This window comes from Podarcis raffonei, chromosome 12 (genome assembly GCF_027172205.1).
Source record: "Podarcis raffonei isolate rPodRaf1 chromosome 12, rPodRaf1.pri, whole genome shotgun sequence".
In the NCBI taxonomy this organism is placed as follows: domain Eukaryota; kingdom Metazoa; phylum Chordata; class Lepidosauria; order Squamata; family Lacertidae; genus Podarcis; species Podarcis raffonei.
In genome coordinates, this window is record NC_070613.1 from 36,556,515 (window position 1) to 36,574,848 (window position 18,334).

General features: G+C 42.3%; 1 protein-coding gene across 3 annotated transcripts in view; it reads right to left on the reverse strand.

Annotated features, from left to right (window-relative positions):
• Nucleotides 1-6,269, reverse strand: part of SKAP2 (src kinase associated phosphoprotein 2) — a 182,291-nt gene extending 176,022 nt beyond the window's left edge. For 2 of the 3 annotated variants that reach the window (XR_008332932.1, XM_053410013.1), the window contains exons 1-2: nucleotides 6,063-6,269; nucleotides 1,133-1,238 (exon numbers count right to left, since the gene is read on the reverse strand). Coding sequence is in view for 2 of the 3 variants with exons in the window: in XM_053410013.1 (XP_053265988.1) it covers nucleotides 1,133-1,238; nucleotides 6,063-6,111 (155 nt within the window). In the remaining variant the exon portion in view is untranslated. The remainder of the gene's footprint in view (nucleotides 1-1,132; nucleotides 1,239-6,062) is intronic. The other variant, XM_053410015.1, reaches the window with a different exon arrangement.
• Nucleotides 6,270-18,334: the final 12,065 nt, after the last annotated feature.

Genomic DNA, 18,334 nt, shown 5'->3' on the forward strand with positions numbered 1-18,334 from the left:
ACTATAGGAGCTTCAGTGGGTGGCAACGTGAGAATGGGTGTTTCAGGCATGGCACCATTTTTATCTTTTTTCAGGGATGAATCTGGGCTTTACGACCTTAATTTTAAGGATAGCACTGCAACTTATTTTAGCAGGGAAGGATCAGTAATTCTACTTTTAGGTTTTTATCAGTTGCTCTTAACTGGTTTTAAGGTATACAGCTTTGGGTTACTCTCAGGGCCAGATTTAGGTCTGATGAGGCCCTAAGCTACTGAAGGTAATGGGGCCCTTTATGTGTCCAGCTGTCCTTTGTCAACAACAAATTGCCGCTGTTTTTTGTGCTGAATATATGCTATATGGTACTTTATGGACCTAATAGGTATCTAAAGCCATTTGCACCTGCAGAATGTAGGCACCCTATATATAGAAATGAGCAAACCAGGGATATTTTAGGGAGCAGGCTAGCAGGCGGGGCCCATTACTTACATCATAGGAGCCTACACAACACAAAACACTGTTGCTGTATGTAGGTTTTATTTTATTTGTTTTTTATCTTATATTTTGGAAATGTACATCCAGGGGTTTTTTTCCCTTTACATTTTTTTTTGGGGGGGCACTCCTAAGCTATAGCTTGTTTAGCTTATACAGAAATCCAGCACTGTGTTACTCTGTGAGAAAAGCGACTCACAAATATAGGAAGTAATAATAAGAATTGGAAGAGAGCAATATGATACTGAACTGTACTTGATTGCTTCCACTTAGCTCCTGGCACAAGTGGGAGGGGGCAACCAGGAAGCCTTGGCTTGCTGCTCTCTAACAAGTCACTATCCATAAGCCAACAACAAACCATGGTTTATAGCTGGCTAGCAACCATGGCTTGATAGAGAGCAACAAACCATGAGCCAGAGGAATGAAGATGGAGAGTGAAGAGGGAATTACTCAGCAGCATGCACTAGTATTCCACTCATTCACAACAAACCACGATGATCCAGAAATTCTGGCTTACAGTTCTAACTAAACACTGCCATTGGGTACCCTCTTTCAGCCTCAGTTTTTCCACTGTTAAAACGTGAAGAAATAATAACGATAGGTTTGATGCAGGGATAATTCACTTTCTGCACTAAATGCACAGCATACATGCATAATTCCTTACTTGGACTTGATGTCTTTTATCTTCTTAATCAGAGCATCCCTCTTTTCCTTTGCTCTTTTGGATAAATTCTCTCCTTTTAGGGTATCCAATATAAATGTGTCGACATCTAAATCATGAAAGAATAAAAGGAGAGAGAGATGAGTCAAAAGAAGAAATGATAATTCTCAGAAGATAAATACCTCTATTATGGCTTTTTTCATAAGGCAATAATATCCAAACTATCTAATGGAATTACTTTATCAGTCCCAGGCATAATATAATTGAAAGATATTTCAAACTCTAAATTGGATAGATTTGTTCACTGCTGTGCTTATGCTTAGCACAGCAAATGCTGTTTTGACACTTGCCTTCATTAAATGAACAAGAACCCAACAAGTTTTAATAAACTGTCAAAGTGTGTAAAATATATATACACCCCATTACTTGAGAAATAAAAGCTAGAAGACAATAAACTGTTCTAATGCATATATGATTGAGCAAGATCAAACATCATTTGGCACTTTCATTAACAAAAGCCCATTTTCAGAAGTGACCGTAGACTTATGATGTCTTCCTCTGGGTTAAAGCTGGTCCCAATGTTGAAAGCATGTGGGTAAAAGTGTCACGTTAAAATTAGTCAATAATCTAAAAGGCATCGACAGTATAATTCTATGGACAGAAGATATGACACCAGAAAACTTAATATTTGAAAAATGAACCTATATTTTAAGTTTCACTGGATTTTGATCATTAAAAACATGGAAATAACATTTAACTTCACATGCAGAACAAACTATGCAGTCTACATTTTTGCATTTTGTTTTGTTTTGTAATCCCCTTAGGAAATGATTAAATAACCTCCAACATCTAAATGCTTTGTAGTATTTTACTATGAGAATTGGGGAACTGGGGTTGCTCTGAGGGTGGAGAGGTCAGCATACAAACAAGTCCCCTTAGGAAGGACAACCATTTAGCACAGTAAAAGGAAATTTGGCTGAATATGTTGAAAAATGAGCAAAGCAGCTTGTGAAATTAGCTGTAGTTTTATTTATTTGTGTTATCCCCCTCCCCACACACACACATACACACTCACATATTGAGGAAAGTGGTCTCAAGTGGGACAGGAGTGGAATCAAAATTTAAACCCCAAACCTGACTAGTTGGAATGGAGGGGGGGGTTAGAATGGTCTTGAGGAAACTGAGCACCACTTTCTTAAATGCAAAAACATAAACCCAAGTTTACATACTCTTAGATGTACCCATTTAAGCTTCCCTGACAGGTAACTGGAAGAAGAGCCAGAAAGACACGATAACCAGGCCCACTGTTAATTAAAAAAGAAGCTAATTGAGCAGCAAGTATATAAAAAATACCCCCTGCCATTTTTATTACAGATCTGACACTTACATCAAATTTATAGCAAAGACAATTGAACTATGTTTCAGATACTGTAGGCTATTTCAAGAATGTCAGTGGTCTCCTTTCTTTTCTCTCTCTCACTCTCTTAACTTCAATGTATCTAGCCTCATTTCAATACTGTTTTAATAGATGGTAATTGCACAGGTAATCAGCTTAAATGATATCCACATAATGGTTATGTCTTATTCAGTTATCCAGAATCCGTCTGTGATGAACATTCATTTCACTAATGTTCAGAATGGAAATGAAGCACTATAAGAATTCAATCTTTATGTCCGAGAACTAAATGTAGAAAATATCATATTCTACCTTGGCTAGATGGCCTTAACAGAGAGCATGGGCATAAGAAATAAGGAGGGTGGTTACCATTCTTTTAATTATGGTCGCTAAATCAGTTTTATAGGATCAGACGGATCATCCATATTCAAGATCCGCAACCTTGCCAACCTTCTCATTTTGTAAAACTTACTCTTCCTCCCCCAAAAAAACTTTTGACCACTGTCTTGAAAGTAAACTGGCACATGACAGTATAGAAGTTGGCCACCTCTGATCTAACCATATAGGTTTGCCAAAGAATATATACAACTGTACTCACTGGACACAACACAACAGAGTTCGGCAAGATCAGTGAACAGGGTTTCCCAGGCTTGGGTTTCCAGCTGTTGTTGGACTACAATTCCCATCATCCCTGAGCACTGATCCTGCTAGCTAGGGATGGTGGGAGTTGTAGTCTGGTCCAACAGCCCAATGGCCTATCATCCAGAAGGGTTACAATATACTACAACCCCACAAAAACTAGCCCTGGAACAAAGAGACTGGAGGCTTGTTTGCAGCCACTTATCACCAGCACCCCTTAACTTGTTTCAGCTTCTGATTTATCAAGAAGAAACTAATCCACTAATATGTCATTACATCTTGGGTTAATTAGTCATGTAAACAAGGCCAGAGTCAGCAGCAGTACATAGAAAGTCCACGAGAGGTGCCCATCACCTCAATGCTGGGCACTGCTCTTTCCATCTTTTTCATATTGATAGAGGCTGCCTCAGCAAGTCAGAAACAGATATCCCAGAGCATAATGTTCTGCCTAGTGGAAGATGAGCAGAAAAAAACTCCAAATACATTGGTTTTCTTATGTCTTTAAAACCAGCAGGAAGTGCCTTCCTGGCCAGATCCATTTGGCAACTGCCCTGCAATCCAAAAAGTTGCCACCTAAGCATATTTTTAGGAGTTAAACAGAGTTTTCAGGAGTTTTTCTCTTTTTAATTCAGGTCAACCAACAAAATAATAGCTGGATGGAATCTTAATTGGTCAAGGCTCACCTGGAATGTAACAGGTTTTTCAGAGTTTGTGAAAATATATTGTCTGACAAGCCTCTCTGTGGAGAGCATTCCACAAACAGGGAACCACCTCAGAAAAGGCCCCCAGAAATGAACTGGCCGCCAGCCCAGTACTGGTGTTATATGCTTAAACTGTCTTGCCCAGTGAGCAACCAGGCCACTGAACTCTGCACCAGCTGAACTTTTTTGAACTGTCTTCAGAGGTAGCCCCACATATAACATACTGCAATAATCCAAACGAGAGGTTATCAGAGCATAGACAACACAAGTTAGGCTATCCCTGTCCAGATAGGGGCACAATGGGCCACCAGTGGAAGCTGATGAAGGCACTCCGCACCACTGAGGCCACCTGAGCCTGAGGTGACAGCAATGGATGCAAAATTACCCCCAAGCTGCATACCCACTTCTTCAGAGGGAGTGTAACTCCATCAAGAGCAGGCAACCTCCCATCCATGTGTAACTGCAGTCTCATTTTTAAGCAGCTGAGATTAAAGATGTATTCCTTGGTGTTTTATTTTCACCTTGTAAAATAAATTCCCTTTCTCTAGTCCAGGCACCCCCAAACTCAGCCCTCCAGATGTTTTGTACTACACCTCCCATCATCCCTAGCTAACAGGACCAGTGGTCAGGGATGATGGGAATTGTATTCCCAAAACATCTGGAGGGTCGAGTTTGGGGATGCCTGCTCTAGTCTTAGGAATGTATATATGCATACACACATCCTACACATTTATGCTCGAACTCAGGACGAAAGGGAGAAAGGTGCTAAGAGGAAGGCACGTTTAGCAAACCCTCACCATGATCAACTCCCGCTCGGGAAACCTTTGTCCCCACTGTGGAAGGACGTGTGGATCCTGAATTGGCCTCCACAGTCACTTACAGACTCATTGTTAAGACAGTGTTCATGGAAGACAATCTTACTCGGCTACGAGTGATCGCCAAAGAAGAAGCTGTGTAGGTTGTTGATGGGAGACCCTGCATTTATAAGCTTGTGCTGCAATAAGTTAATTAGACTTTAATTAAGGTGCCTACAGGACCATTTGTCTTTGTATTCCTGCTCACTCTGGAAGAGGTTATTTAAACAAGTTGACTCTTAACCCCATACATATTTAAACAGAAAGTCTCACTGAGTTCAACAGACTGTCCATTCAGGTAAATGGGTATAAAATTGTATCATTAGGAATTGGGGAGGGGGACACAGGTTCTTCATCCCAGGCAAAAAAAAAAATCACAAACACAAAAAGGCCACTGCTTGGGACAGGAGAAATTGGGAGTTTATTCCAAAGTTTCTTGAAAGGGAGTAAAAGAAGAACTTCATTGTGGAAGTTGTAGGTTACCAGTCACAAGATGCATTTGTCAAGATAAGCGATGCAAACTTCAACAAGGAAGAGACATTCAGAGTGTATATTGGGCGACACAGGAAATGCAGCATAGATAGTACAGAACTGTTCTCCCATTTGTCAGATGCATGAAAATGTAAGCAAATAAGGACTTCATAGGCCTCTTTCATTTGGTTAAAGAGGAAGCTTGTACATTTTGGACTTCTCCATTTAGTTCACTCCACCACCCTGCATTCACACAGAAAAGCAGATTGTGATATGGGGGGGGGGGGTCAGGAAGCTGGCTGGACACATTGAAGCACTTTCGTTCCTCAAAGAAACACTCTTAACTATGCTTTGCAGTGCTTTTTTTCTGGGCGGACACAGGGGTATGCATACCCCTAAACATTTTGTGAATCTTTGTACTTTTGTCCATTTACTACCTTTATTTTACGCAATTTGAACTATAAAGTGGTGGTTTTCTTGAGTCAAAACGAGAGTAGCTCTAAACATTTTTTTAAGAAAAAAGCACTGTATATTTGTATATGCATAATTTAACAATTTGCCCAACAGCTTCCAACCTGTTCCTCCCTCGCCCAGGAGGCTTTTCTAGCAAAACTCCTGCATGATATTATTACCTACAGTTCTCCCATTTTCTTTTCTCTCTCCTAGCTGGAAAACTCTATTCCCAATAAGTTTTTTCTTTTCCCCTATCCGGCTTACAGAGCACCAGTCCCATCTTCCTGCCACATCGCCCCCTCCCCGAGACTTCCCTCACCCTCCTCCCTGTAACTCCACTTCACTCTACCCTTCGTCCCAGAGAAACTTCTACCGCAAACCCACGTTGAATCTTTCTCAGGCGCGCGGGGCATCTTTACCTGCAAGGAGGCTGCTGACCTCCTCGGGGATGGCGGGGGAGCCGTGCATGGTGCGCCAGGTGGTCGCGCGCGAGAGGCAGCTGTTCGGCAGCTCCGTCAGGGAAAGACAACGGCCCCGCCCACTTTGCCCGGCTCCGGGAAGTTCAGTCAAGGAAGCCACAGGCGGCAAGGCGGAGGGCGTGGCTACACTACTCTAACCCAGGGATGCCCCCGCCTATTAGGTCGGTCTGCGCATGCTCATTCAGCCGTCCGCTTGTGTTACACTCAGTCACGACTTCCTCCTCTGCTATGGACGCGCCTTGTGCGTCCGGGAAAGCGCCGGGGGGGGGGGGCACGTGACCCTCAGCCGATGCCGGGCGCCATTTTAAAAGAGGGCAAAACCCATTCCCGCAGGTGTTGGGGTTAAGTCCCGAGCGTTCCAAAATCAAAAATGGCGCCTTAAGCGCCTCGGCGCTATTGGACAGAGCGCTCGGAATAGGACACGCGGGAAGCGTCTGCTGCGGTTGGCTGAGCGTGGCGTTGTTTTTGTTTCGTTGACACTTTCGGCCGCCATTTGGCGTCCTCTTCATTTCCCTTTCCCATCCCGCCTGGGTCACGACCCCGGACTCTAGGCAGGGAGATGCATTTATACTGCCGTGCTGGGGGATTTTCTGGGTAAAAAAGTGAACCGAGAAGAGAATCCTGAGGCTCCTTTTCCCTTATTTTGCTTCCAAGCAGAATTTTTAGAGTTGTTTTTCCACACCACTGTCATTCTGCTAAAAAAACTTACTTTGCACACAAAATAAAACTGCTTTCGTTGGATTCTCTTAGAACGAAACATATATATATATGCTGTGATTGGCATCCATCCGTCTCAAGAGACAATGGAGTATGCCTCAGGGGTGAAGTCCAACTGCTGCACTAGCAGCACCAAAGTAACCTCCCTGGAGTGCAACCCCAGGCAGTGAGTATGGAGGTCCTGGGCTGGCCAGAACATTGTGTTTGGCACCAGCTGGGCTGTAGGGGTTGCACGAAGGAGGTGTGCAAGGCGCCATCCAACCAACTTAGGGACTCCACTCCAGATTTGTGTAGGGTTTACGCCTTAGCCTTTCCATCTCTCAAAGATATCACACAAGGCAGCAGATGTTTAGGATCAGAGTTTACCTTCCCAGGTTGACAAGCCCCACCTGCCCCTATAAAAGAATAAAGTAGCAACTTACACTCTCTGGGTCTGAGAGCTAAAAAGAAAGGATCCTTGACAAAAGCTTAAAGATCTTTTTTTTCTAACTCATGAATAGCATGTGTAAGGAGCTCTTGTTGTGTCTTGTTTGTGGAAACTAGAACTTACACACTTTATAAAGCTTCATAATTCAATGGTGGAAGAACTGCCCTCCTAGATATTAATCTACTCCTGACTCCTATGAGCCCCAGCCAGCATAGCCAATAGTGCAGAGACGATGGAAGGTATCGTTCAGTGACATCCGGAGTGCTACAGGTTCCCCACCCTTCCTTAGAACATCCCTGGATGTTCTATTCAGTTTCTGAGGGCTCCATTTTCCTTCTGTTGGATTATCTCTGTGAGGCCGAGTGGGCAACTACTAGGTGCAAGGGCTTTTTGGAGGGAGCGGCTCTGTGCGATGCTTGGCTGAGATTCAGCAGGTCCTACACCCTTTCAGGCATCTAGTTAAAGAACAGCTGTTCATAAAAGGCATTTGGTCAAATGCTTCTCTGACTGTTATTTTAATATTGTTTCCTGTGGTGGTTGTGCTTCATGATAAGCTGTTTGAAGTGTGGTTATTTTTATGCTGAATTATTTGAAATTTGATCATCTTCCTGTTATTATGAGGTGTTCTGTAAACTGGCTTCAGCTCAGTTAGGTTTTAAAAGAAAGTGGAATATAAGGTTTCTTAAATAAATTAATTGTGATTTTATTTGGGAGGGATGAAACAACACACACAAGGGTTTTTAGGTATTATTTTGATTCTGGTATGTAACAAACAATAAACAGCAACATACTAATGATGGAATAACAATGAACTGCATCCTTTGTTTATTAAGTTATGAATTGTCTCGTACGTCCTGCAAAATAGCAAAAAGGCACCAAAACTGAATAAGCATGCCTACTGATTAATCTATTGATTAAGTGGTTAGCAGACAAGTTGTTTTAGGTGAAGTTTTTGCAAAATTATTTTACTGAAATAATTGTCAATGTGTATATCTTTATTGCTGTAAAATAGATACATTTATGCCAGGAAAGCAAACAAACCAACAGACAAACATACAATCAAATAAACAAACTATAAATTGACAAACAGACAGTAGCAATATATGAAACAACACAATTCTTATAACTAACATCCTTTGTACTCCCAATGATGTGAACGATTGTAAAACTTATAAAACAAGAAATTAAAAATGACTTCCAATTAGTCTTGCTGTACTTTATCTGTTGATTATCTTATACCACATCTTATACATATTTCTTATATAGTTTCTGTTAACTTCCCTACAAACTTATATTTATACAATGCAAGGTTCAGTCTAATTCTGCCAAGAAGTTTCCTTTTATACCATAATTTTTAAAGTATTCTTTAAAAATTCTCCAGTTCTTATAGACTGTTTGTTTTGTTTGGCCTCTTATGCTTCCTGTCATCTTTGCAAGCTGCAGGTATTCTACCATTAGGATATGCCAATCCGCCGTGAAGGGACTGTGGGTATGCAGTTTTTCTTTGTAAAGGTTGAACCACAGGAATGACAGGGTGTCATGTAAGGCGGAAGTCAGCTCATCCCTAGTTAGCAAAAAATAAAAATCCTCATGCAATTTGGCATGTAAAACCATATGAGACAATTGAATAGCAACCCCTTTTCAAAGATTTAAAAACGATGAGATCATTGAGTCTAGAAGTGAAGTCACCTCTTTGGTGGAAGAAGACCTACAGCTTATGTTTTGCATTTTAAAAAAACCAGACCTTTACCCTAAGTATCCACAATTTAAAAGAACCAACTAATGGGACTGGAGAATGCTTGACACCTTGAGTGTCCTTGGTAGCAAGACAGGAATGGATGACTCAGTATGAAGAAGCCCTTTATCCCAAATACCTTTGGCAGCAGGAGATGGAGGTTTTCAGCCTGAATAAGCCCATTATTCAATTATTTGGCACTTATGTGGTGCTTTATATTGGAAGTCCTAGTCCAAAAGATCTGGAGGGTATCAGTTTTGTGGGAGGCTGATCTAGAGGTCCACAGTTCTCTGCCTTGGGTATAATAATAGGTCCTGTGGTGGGAGAGAGGTGACAGGGTGGATTTAGCTGGAGAGGATTTTGAGAGGGAAAATGGCTGGCAGAAAGGATTAACAATTTCCCACATCATTCATTCTGATGGCAGTCTCCAGCAGCTTTTTATAATTATAATATATAAAAAAAAATAAACCTTGGGAAGGAAGTTATGTGAAAACCCCATGTAACATGCAATTCGGCACAGTAATGAAAATCAAAGTTCTTCACTTCATGGGTTATGCCCTAGGATCTCTTCCACTTTTTATCTTTAATTAGACAGGAAAGCTATTTTAGATAGCAGTAGTATTTTATTATCCATTTTATTGCTGCCTTAACCAACATTCAAGCAGTTAAGTAACTGGCCCGTATAATGTCATACAATAATGGTAGCTGTGGGTTATAGTGATTTTATATTTGTGTTAATTGTTAATAAATGCCTATTCTTTCTGCCTAGGGAATATTTCTATTGTGTTTGTGGCTCCCTCCAATTGTTATAATGGCTATTAATGCGTACTTTAGGTTACACATTTCCATCAAAAGACTCTGGAAACACGCTGTATGTACATAATAGACTAACAAGGAAATGGTATCCATTCCAGTGACTTTGACCTTTGGGGCTAATCTTAATCCCACTTTATTCTTTTAGTTTAATTTACTGTTTGGTCTCTCCTCAGAAACCAATTTAGGGTGTCACTTGAACTAACAAATACTATTTATATTGAAATTACTTTCCCTGTTGACATTATTATAACTGTTAGCTGCATGAGAGAAGGTGATCTGAAGTCAATTGAAAATACTCCAATAAAAAGCGAGCACGTTGTCTTAAATGGTTTGTGGATCACGGCCCAACAACTCCAACAACAATGCAGTCAAGCTAAAATGGGGCAAGTTAAAAGAACTATATTGCCATGAAAGTTCATGAAAACAAATTGGCTTAAATCCATTAAGTCTCTCTTAACTCGCTTGTAGATTAGCAGCCTCAGCCTAAGGGTGCCTCCAAATAGCTCCTAACACATTAGCACCTTTCAACTGGGGAAAACTAATAAGCATACAATTCCCATCTGGCAATCTGAGGTGCTTTGAGATTTGCGCTGTGGTGTATTCTCTGATTCTCTGTCCTGTCACTTTCGGGGTTTGGTTTGTAGGCAGCAGCTGTGGGAAAGACTCTTGACAGCACAGCCTTGTCACTTGCATATTCACCAATGAATACACAAACAATGTGGCAACTCCTTAGCTCAGGAATGGGTAACCTTTGGCCCTCCAAATGTTGCACTACAATTCCCATCATCCCTCACCATTGACTGTGGGGTGCAGGCATCTGAGAGGTCATAGGTTTCCCATCCCGTTCAACCTATGAGAATTTATGCTTGTGTTTTTGCATTACTACTACAGGAGTGCCTGGCGTGCTCTGGTCCATGGGGTCATGAAGAGTCGGACACGACTAAACGACTAAACAACAACACCCATGTGTTACATGAGCATAGCTATACAAAGGTGGTGGGGTTAGTCTTGGCAGTGTGGATAATGTTGCTCTTTGAGTCATCGCTCTCTGTTCACACCTGACTTGTGTAGGGATGATCGCGGAGTGGGGAGTGGGGTCAGGAGGGAGCACACTCCCCCCCCCCCACAGACAAGCCACAGCTGTCTGAACATCGTTCCCTCTGTCTAACCTTTTGCGGTCTCAGTAGTCTGTGGTGCCCTGTCTGTAACTTTTGTCTCTGAGACCTTTTGTATCCTTCGTCATACACTGTGCAAGGGGAAAATGACACGGTGGAAACAGGTGCCAAAATAACTTTGTACCACCCCACGATCTCGGAACCAGAAGATGTGTAAAGGTCACAGCCCAAAATGTATCTGCCTGGTTTACATATTTGTCTCAGTAAAAGGAGGCTCCACAGGGCTGGCCGGCAGCTCGCTTTCAGCTCACCTGTGCGCAGCTCACCTGCATTATCAACTCCTGCCTCATGTCCATCACTTCAGACTTGTGTATGGCCGCTACCTTAGCTCGTTTCCCAGCATGCTTTGCTGTACTGCTACAACACCACAATTTGCTGTCTTCCCCAAATGTCACTTGTAATGCCACTTCTCACAGCACAGTTACCCATAGAATTTGGTCAAGCTGTACATTTTCTTTCAGTCTTCTGCCCTGACGGATGAACCCAATGCCCACTTTAAGACTTATGCAAATAAAAATAAAAGTCTGGATTGTGCTTTTTCTCCTCTTGACAACATATATGAAAAACACTCAAGGGGGCAGATATTCTGTCCCTATTTCCTTAAACATATTTCCTAAAGTTCTTCTTTTAGAAATAGAATACCAGAGGGAGAGATGCTTTCTGTGATTTGAATTCTTTTGGCTTAAACCACGTAGGCAGAACACAATTTTTCAACAAGCCTGAAGAAGTCTAGATGTAAGGAGATATCGCCTTCTAAATAAAGTAATGCTAGGTGGGAGGAGGAATCCTTAAAGATGTATCTATTTGCATCTGTTAAGAAGTAAACTTTTTGTTCTTAAAAATGTGATGTCAAAGGTTGGAGCAATTACTAGAAGTAAATCTATCTGCTATCTTTTAGAGTTCAAATCTTAGAAGCCTAAGGGCAGTCCAAAATTGCACATTGTTATTTTAGTTTTGCATAATAGGACAGAGCAATCCACTGATCCAGTTGCATCTTGCAAAACGTGCACTCAGTAAATTGGGGAATTCAAGAATTACCCAACTTTTCCTGTTATTTTGTATAGCACATTTCGTTCAATGGCAAGAGGAAGATCTATCTGAATTTCCTTACAACAGATTAAGAAAGAAGTGAAGTCCTGCTACTTATGTTTTATGTTTTACCAATACAAGGCTATAACCAACATTTGTCATACTCAGAGTTGCTCCATTGAAATTAATAAATGTGACTAACATAGATCTGTTAATTTCAATGGGGCTATCTATTCTACTAGTGGTGTAGTGGTTAGAATGTTGGACTAAGACCTGGGAGACCAGGGTTCAAATCTCTACCCAGCCATGACTTTGGGCCACTCATTGTCTCTGGTGACCTCCAAATTTTGTGGGCTTTATCACAAGCCTGCTCACCCAGGGTTGGAATTAGTTGTGTAATGAACTATCTTTTAGCAGCCCTGTTTTCAAAATATATTTATACCTCCAATTTATCTTAATTGTGTAATAGCTTCTGAAGCTGTCTGACTTTCTGCCAACTATTTTGTCTGTTCTTTTTCCTTGTTATCTAATGACTTGGAAACTAATGTATGTAATTATTTAGCATTGCCTCCAGGTAAGATTCTTTCCTCTGCCAACCATGAGGTTTTTTTATAGGCTTTAATAATCATGGCTTACACAAATTCTGCCTTGCAGGCATAAATTAAAACAAAAGAAGCAAAATGTTCCAAATCATGAAATCTTCACCTGTGTTTTAAATTACGTCCCCTCACCTATTACATATACCTGCCTATGGTACATTCAGCTAAAAATTGAAGGGCCAAACACGCTGGGGCAAAGGGCTATTGCTCATTCTGCTAAGAGGTGGCAGAAGTGGGGTAAACATTACACAAATCTGGAGTGTTGTCCCTAAGGCAGTTGGATAGCGCCTTGCACGCCTCCTTCTGACAACTCCTGCAGCCAAGCTGGTGCCAAACCTATTGCTCTGCTTTCCTTTGGACCACATCAATGAGGCTGAGAGGGGGGTCTTGTTGTCTGGGCAGCCCAGGACCTCCATACACACTGCCCAGGCTTGTGTCCCGGGAAGGTGACTTTGGTGCTGCTAATGCAGCGGTTTGACTTCACCCCCAGAGGCGTACTCCATTGTCTCTTGAGACAGATGGAGGCCGCCAACAACAACCTGGAGTGGTTCACAGCATTAACGCCCCAATAGGGTCTTGCTTCTCCCATAGCCACAGCCTTGGCTCCCACCTTCCCAGCCTTCATTCTGCCATCTTCTACCTTCTAGCTTACATAACTACCAGCTGGTTGAGGGAAGGGGAACCACCCATTTGCTGTCTGCCACAGAGCCACTTCCTTTGTTATCTTAATGGCCCATACTTAGACGCCTTTGACCTCACCAGGAAGCTAGCCTGGCTATTCCAGGAACTGAATCTGTGCTGGATCCAGGAATCAGAAGGGTCTCAGGCATCAGCCTATCCACCCCCAAACGCATAACAATATAAAGGGCTCTTGTAGAGCAGAGGGCAGAGGTCTCTGCTCCACACACATTAGCAGCATATCCATTTTGAGCCTTATGTAAATAAAAATTGGATTGCAGGATTTAGAGGCTGCTTCAAAACCATTACATCACTCTTAAAGGACCTTGCCCCCCCGCCCCGCCCCCCCCCCGATATATATGGGATTTTACCAGCATAGCATGGGGGGATTTCAGAAAAGCAGCAAAACGTCTGGGATTTGGGGAATGATTTTGAATACTTGAAAAACATTCCTCAATTTAGTATTTTTTTGGGGGGGGAGGGACTCTTTTCCTTTTTCATTTCCTACTCTCAAATATGCTTGCTGTTAGCAGTAATATATAAACATGCCATCATAAAAATTCAAATGAACCAGGAGTTCAAACTGTGTGGATCCAGTGCTCTCACTGGGCGCATGCGAATGAAGACTCACAAATAGAATTCTGCTTAGAGTGCAAGAGATGTGGGAAGAAGGTTCTAGACATCATTCTGCTTGTAAGGGTGACACCATCATGTGCCCTCTTTTGAATGATGCTCCGCTATATAAAATATCGTGCTGAATAAGGTATATTTTTTTGCTTCCAACAGACCACGCATCCATTCCTGTTTTATCAAAGCATGGTGTGCGATTGAACTTCACCTCAGAGAACAGCTTAAGCTACAAATTATTACTTTGTGAAATTGGGGGAAGCTTGGCAAAACTCTACATGCAAATTTAGCCTTATTTATAAACTCTCTAATGGGATGTCACGTGTTTTACTGTGAGACTGTTCAATTAATAAAAGAGCTTTCCTCAGCACCTATTTTCTGAAGCAGTGTCCATATGCTATAGTCTAAAAGGCTAAAGGTTTTCAAACACATTTACTGACAGCCTGCTGAGCAAAAACAAACAGTTGCCAAAACTAATATTTTGCCACTTTTTCTGCAGGCTCTTATATTTTTATTGAAAGTTGAATATGAAATGTGATAATTCATCCTTATTTATTTGGTCAAAGTTTGTGAGGAGATTGTGTGATTTCTACTTTTTTTGCGCATTCATTCATTGTGATTTGTTTGCAGGGAGGTTATACAAGGTTATACAATATGCAAGGTTATATATGCAGGGAGGTTATACAAGGTCACATCAAGCATATTTTTATCCATATTTTCAAGTGCATTTTCTCAACACTTTTCTTACTGCAAATAGTCCAGTTTGGGCGAGTAAGAGGGTGTTGTTGCAGTAGAGCACCAAATCGGCTTTAATTGCACAGCCTGAATTTCTCAGGATGTGGCTGAATCCAGTTCTACATCCTATTACTTCAATAACCTCACTGCAAGTTTATGGTCTGTATCCCCCAAATCCATAGCAATCTGTCAAGGAGCTGTCCGGCAAGTATAGGTCATCCACAGGACAGGAAAGAACTTGGGATGTGGAATGCAATTAGCTTTTATTCACAGAAAGTAAACAACACAGCAGAGTTCCTCTGTCTCATCTTACCTACCTGAAGACATAGCTGGGACTGACCACTGGCCCTGCCTTCCCCCTCTAGCCTCTCGCTCTGGATCTCTCCCAAGCAGATGCAGACTGCCGCAAGGGGCTACACTTCTTTTGGGGGGCCTGTCTGGCCCATTGCTCAGCAACGTGCAGGGCTCTTCTCAAGTGGGGTGTCAGGAGAGGAGGAGAGCCAGCAGGACTGGGACTGTCTAGCTGTTGGGCAGCTGAGGCAACCTCTGACTCCTCTCTGTCTGAGTCCATGCTCACATTAACCCTCTAAGCACTCAGCCCTGTCCTAGAAGGATCTCCTTTTTTAAAACCCCCTTTGATGACTCAACTCTCTTGCACCTAGCATCTCCCATCTTGTCCCCCATGTCAGACCACCACCATTGTCCCCCATTTCCCACCACCATTTTCCTGGGTCTAAGTCATCTTCTGAGTCATCCCTGGGGGGCTCTTGGGTGGACAGTGCCCACCACTCTTCCTTGTCCAGCCAGACCCTGTCACTAACTTTCACCATCACTGTCTTCACGTACATTCATATACATAGGCATGAAATTAACTCTCAGTATTGTTCTACCCAAGATATACTTTCGAGTCTCGTGAATTTCACAGTGGAGTCCTGTGTGTTTGCCTGACAATAAATACATGATGATTGGTCTTGAGAGGGGAAAGATGTCTCTGGAAGCCAATTTCCAGTCCTATGTAACTTTTGTACTACCTCTGTTGCATCCGTTTCTCTAACAAAATCACATAACTTTTTGTGGAAGGAAAACACACACAAAAGGGGTTCTTCAGTTCACAGAAGCTTATTCCGTCCACAGAGTGACTGCATTGGATCCTGCTCAATGTCAGGAAACAACTGTATTTTTCTATTGACATAATAATATGTATTCATAAAAAGTGCTTGGAAGCTAGGGTTTATAAGGAAGAAAATACAAAAGAAATTAAATTGTGGTCTAAAGCAGTGCTGATTGAAAGGGCAGCCTGCGAGTTTAGTCTAGCTCCGATGCTATTTCCTCAGGAGGGTCCATTGGCAATTGTTTAATTTAAAAGGATTGAGCACAGAGTTCCAGAATTGTGAAACTCTTTTTGATAAATAGAGCTGGCTTTATGATCAAGGCTAGCCATCGATGAAGAGGTCAGTTTGAATAACAAAATGTGCTCCTGGGCCCTGGACCAGTGCTTGGAGGATACTGGCCCATGAGGATGGAAAAGGTGGCCAACTCTGGTCTAAAGTGCAATTGCAACTAATAGACAGACTAAAGCTTCAAACACTTCATTGTGGTGCTACATCTATCACAATCCAGTATGGCACCAAGTTTATCATTTCAATTATTTGTAATGAAAGCATATTACTTTCAGTATTGCTTTCAAGTTTAGTGCCAGTCTGTCATGGGGCCCAAAGTCAGATTTTTCAACATTTCCCGTCATTCATTCATTACATTAATTAATGTAAATGCAACTTCCATGCCCTGAAGCCAGATCTCCCTCTAAAGGAAGGCAATGGCAGATTTCCCATTGACCTCAGTGGAAGCAGGTTTAGGTCCATAATTCTCATATATATTATTCTTTAAAGAGGCATAATCAGAAATGTTCCATTATGTGTGAAGTATTACATGTGGCTGTACAGCACAATAACCATAATTAATTGCATTAATGGTGCAGATATTGTTCTGCTAATTAATTTCTATGTTCCTGCTATGATGGAGGAAGGCAGAGTACCGCCTTATGAATTCTGTAACTCTGGAAGGAGACAAATGTGGGTAATATTTCAATTCAATTTCCTCTGTTTTGCTAACTTAGTATTTTGTGATACACTGATCTATGGGTGTACAAATGCAAGAGAAGCAGGGCCGGCTCTATCATTAGGCAGAATGAAGTAACTATCTCAGGCGGCAGATGCTGGGGAGAGGCAGCAGCTACAGCTCCCTGTCTTTTCTTCCTGGGCACACCAACTATACCTTCATTTGAAGGACAGACAGGACAGCGCATACTGCATGGACAATCCCCACCCCAAAAACTGCCCTCAGCTGTGTGGGAGAACAGGACCCCATTGAAGATTCAACTTCCAGTCCAGTCAGTGTCTTCACACAGAAGGGTGGGCATGTCGCCTTGTCCTTCACTGCAGGCAGCAAAATCTCTTGAACAAGCTCTGAATGGAAGCTATTAAGTTTGCAAAGGAGAAGGGAGACACACAAAATAAGTGTTCTGCTATTTTGTACTCTTTCCTATATCAGCAATTATTAAAACTTTTTATATTTCAGACCACTATTCTGAGAAAGGGGAAACCTTCTTTGGAGGTTTTTAAGCAGAGTTTGGGTGGCCATCTGCCATGGATGCTTTAGCTGAGTTTCCTGCATTGCAGGGGGCTGTACTAGATGATCCTTGAGGTCCCCTGGCTCTGTGTGAGTGAGTGAGTGAGTGAGTGAGTGAGTGAGTGAGTGTGTGTGCACACACGCATTGTACCACTAGAGACATTTATCAGTCAAGACCCTAGCAGGAACAGGCGTTTAATTCTGCATTCAATACTACATGCCTTCAGAATTTTTAATCTATTGTTTCTGGTTGAGAAGCATCATATATGAAATATTATCTTCTTCTATGGGAATGCATGCTGAAATCAACATAGTGGCACATGTGCAAACTGATGCCTTATTTGCATTCTGACATCGTTTAACCCAAGAGTGGGGAACCTTTTTCTACCGGGGGCGGGGGCCACATGCTAGTGGTGGGCAGGGCAAGAGGCAAAAGTGGGTGGAACAATGAATAAATTGTACCTTTATGCAGAAGGCCAGTTTCTACACACAAACCCCTCTGCCCTCTATCCAGACATGCAGGAGCATTATCAGAGTTCAGTGACACACAGGCAAAAACACTTTGGGAAGGTGCAAAGCAGGGCTCGAGAGAGGTGTGCACAGATAAAAAAAAAGGTAAAGGTAAAGGATTCCTGGATGGTTAAGTCCACTCAAAGGTAACTATGGGCTGCGGCACTCATCTCTCTTTTCAGGCCAAGGGAGCCGGTGTTTGTCCATAGACAGCTTTCCAGGTCATGTGGCCAGCATGACTAAACTGCTTCTGGTGCAACAGAACACCGTGACAGAAACCAGAGCGCAGGAAAACACGGTTTACCTGCCTGCCACAGCGGTATCTATTTCTCTACTTGCACTTTGATGTGCTTTCGAACTGCTAGGTTGGCAGGAGCTGGGACAGAGCAATGGGACCTCACCCTGTCATGGGGATTTGAACTACGGACCTTCTGATCAGCAAGCCCAAGAGGCTCAGTGGTTTAGGCCACAGCCCGGAGGACCACATTCAGCCTCCAGGTGTGAAGTTTCCCTGCCCTGGTTTATGAGAGCAGTGT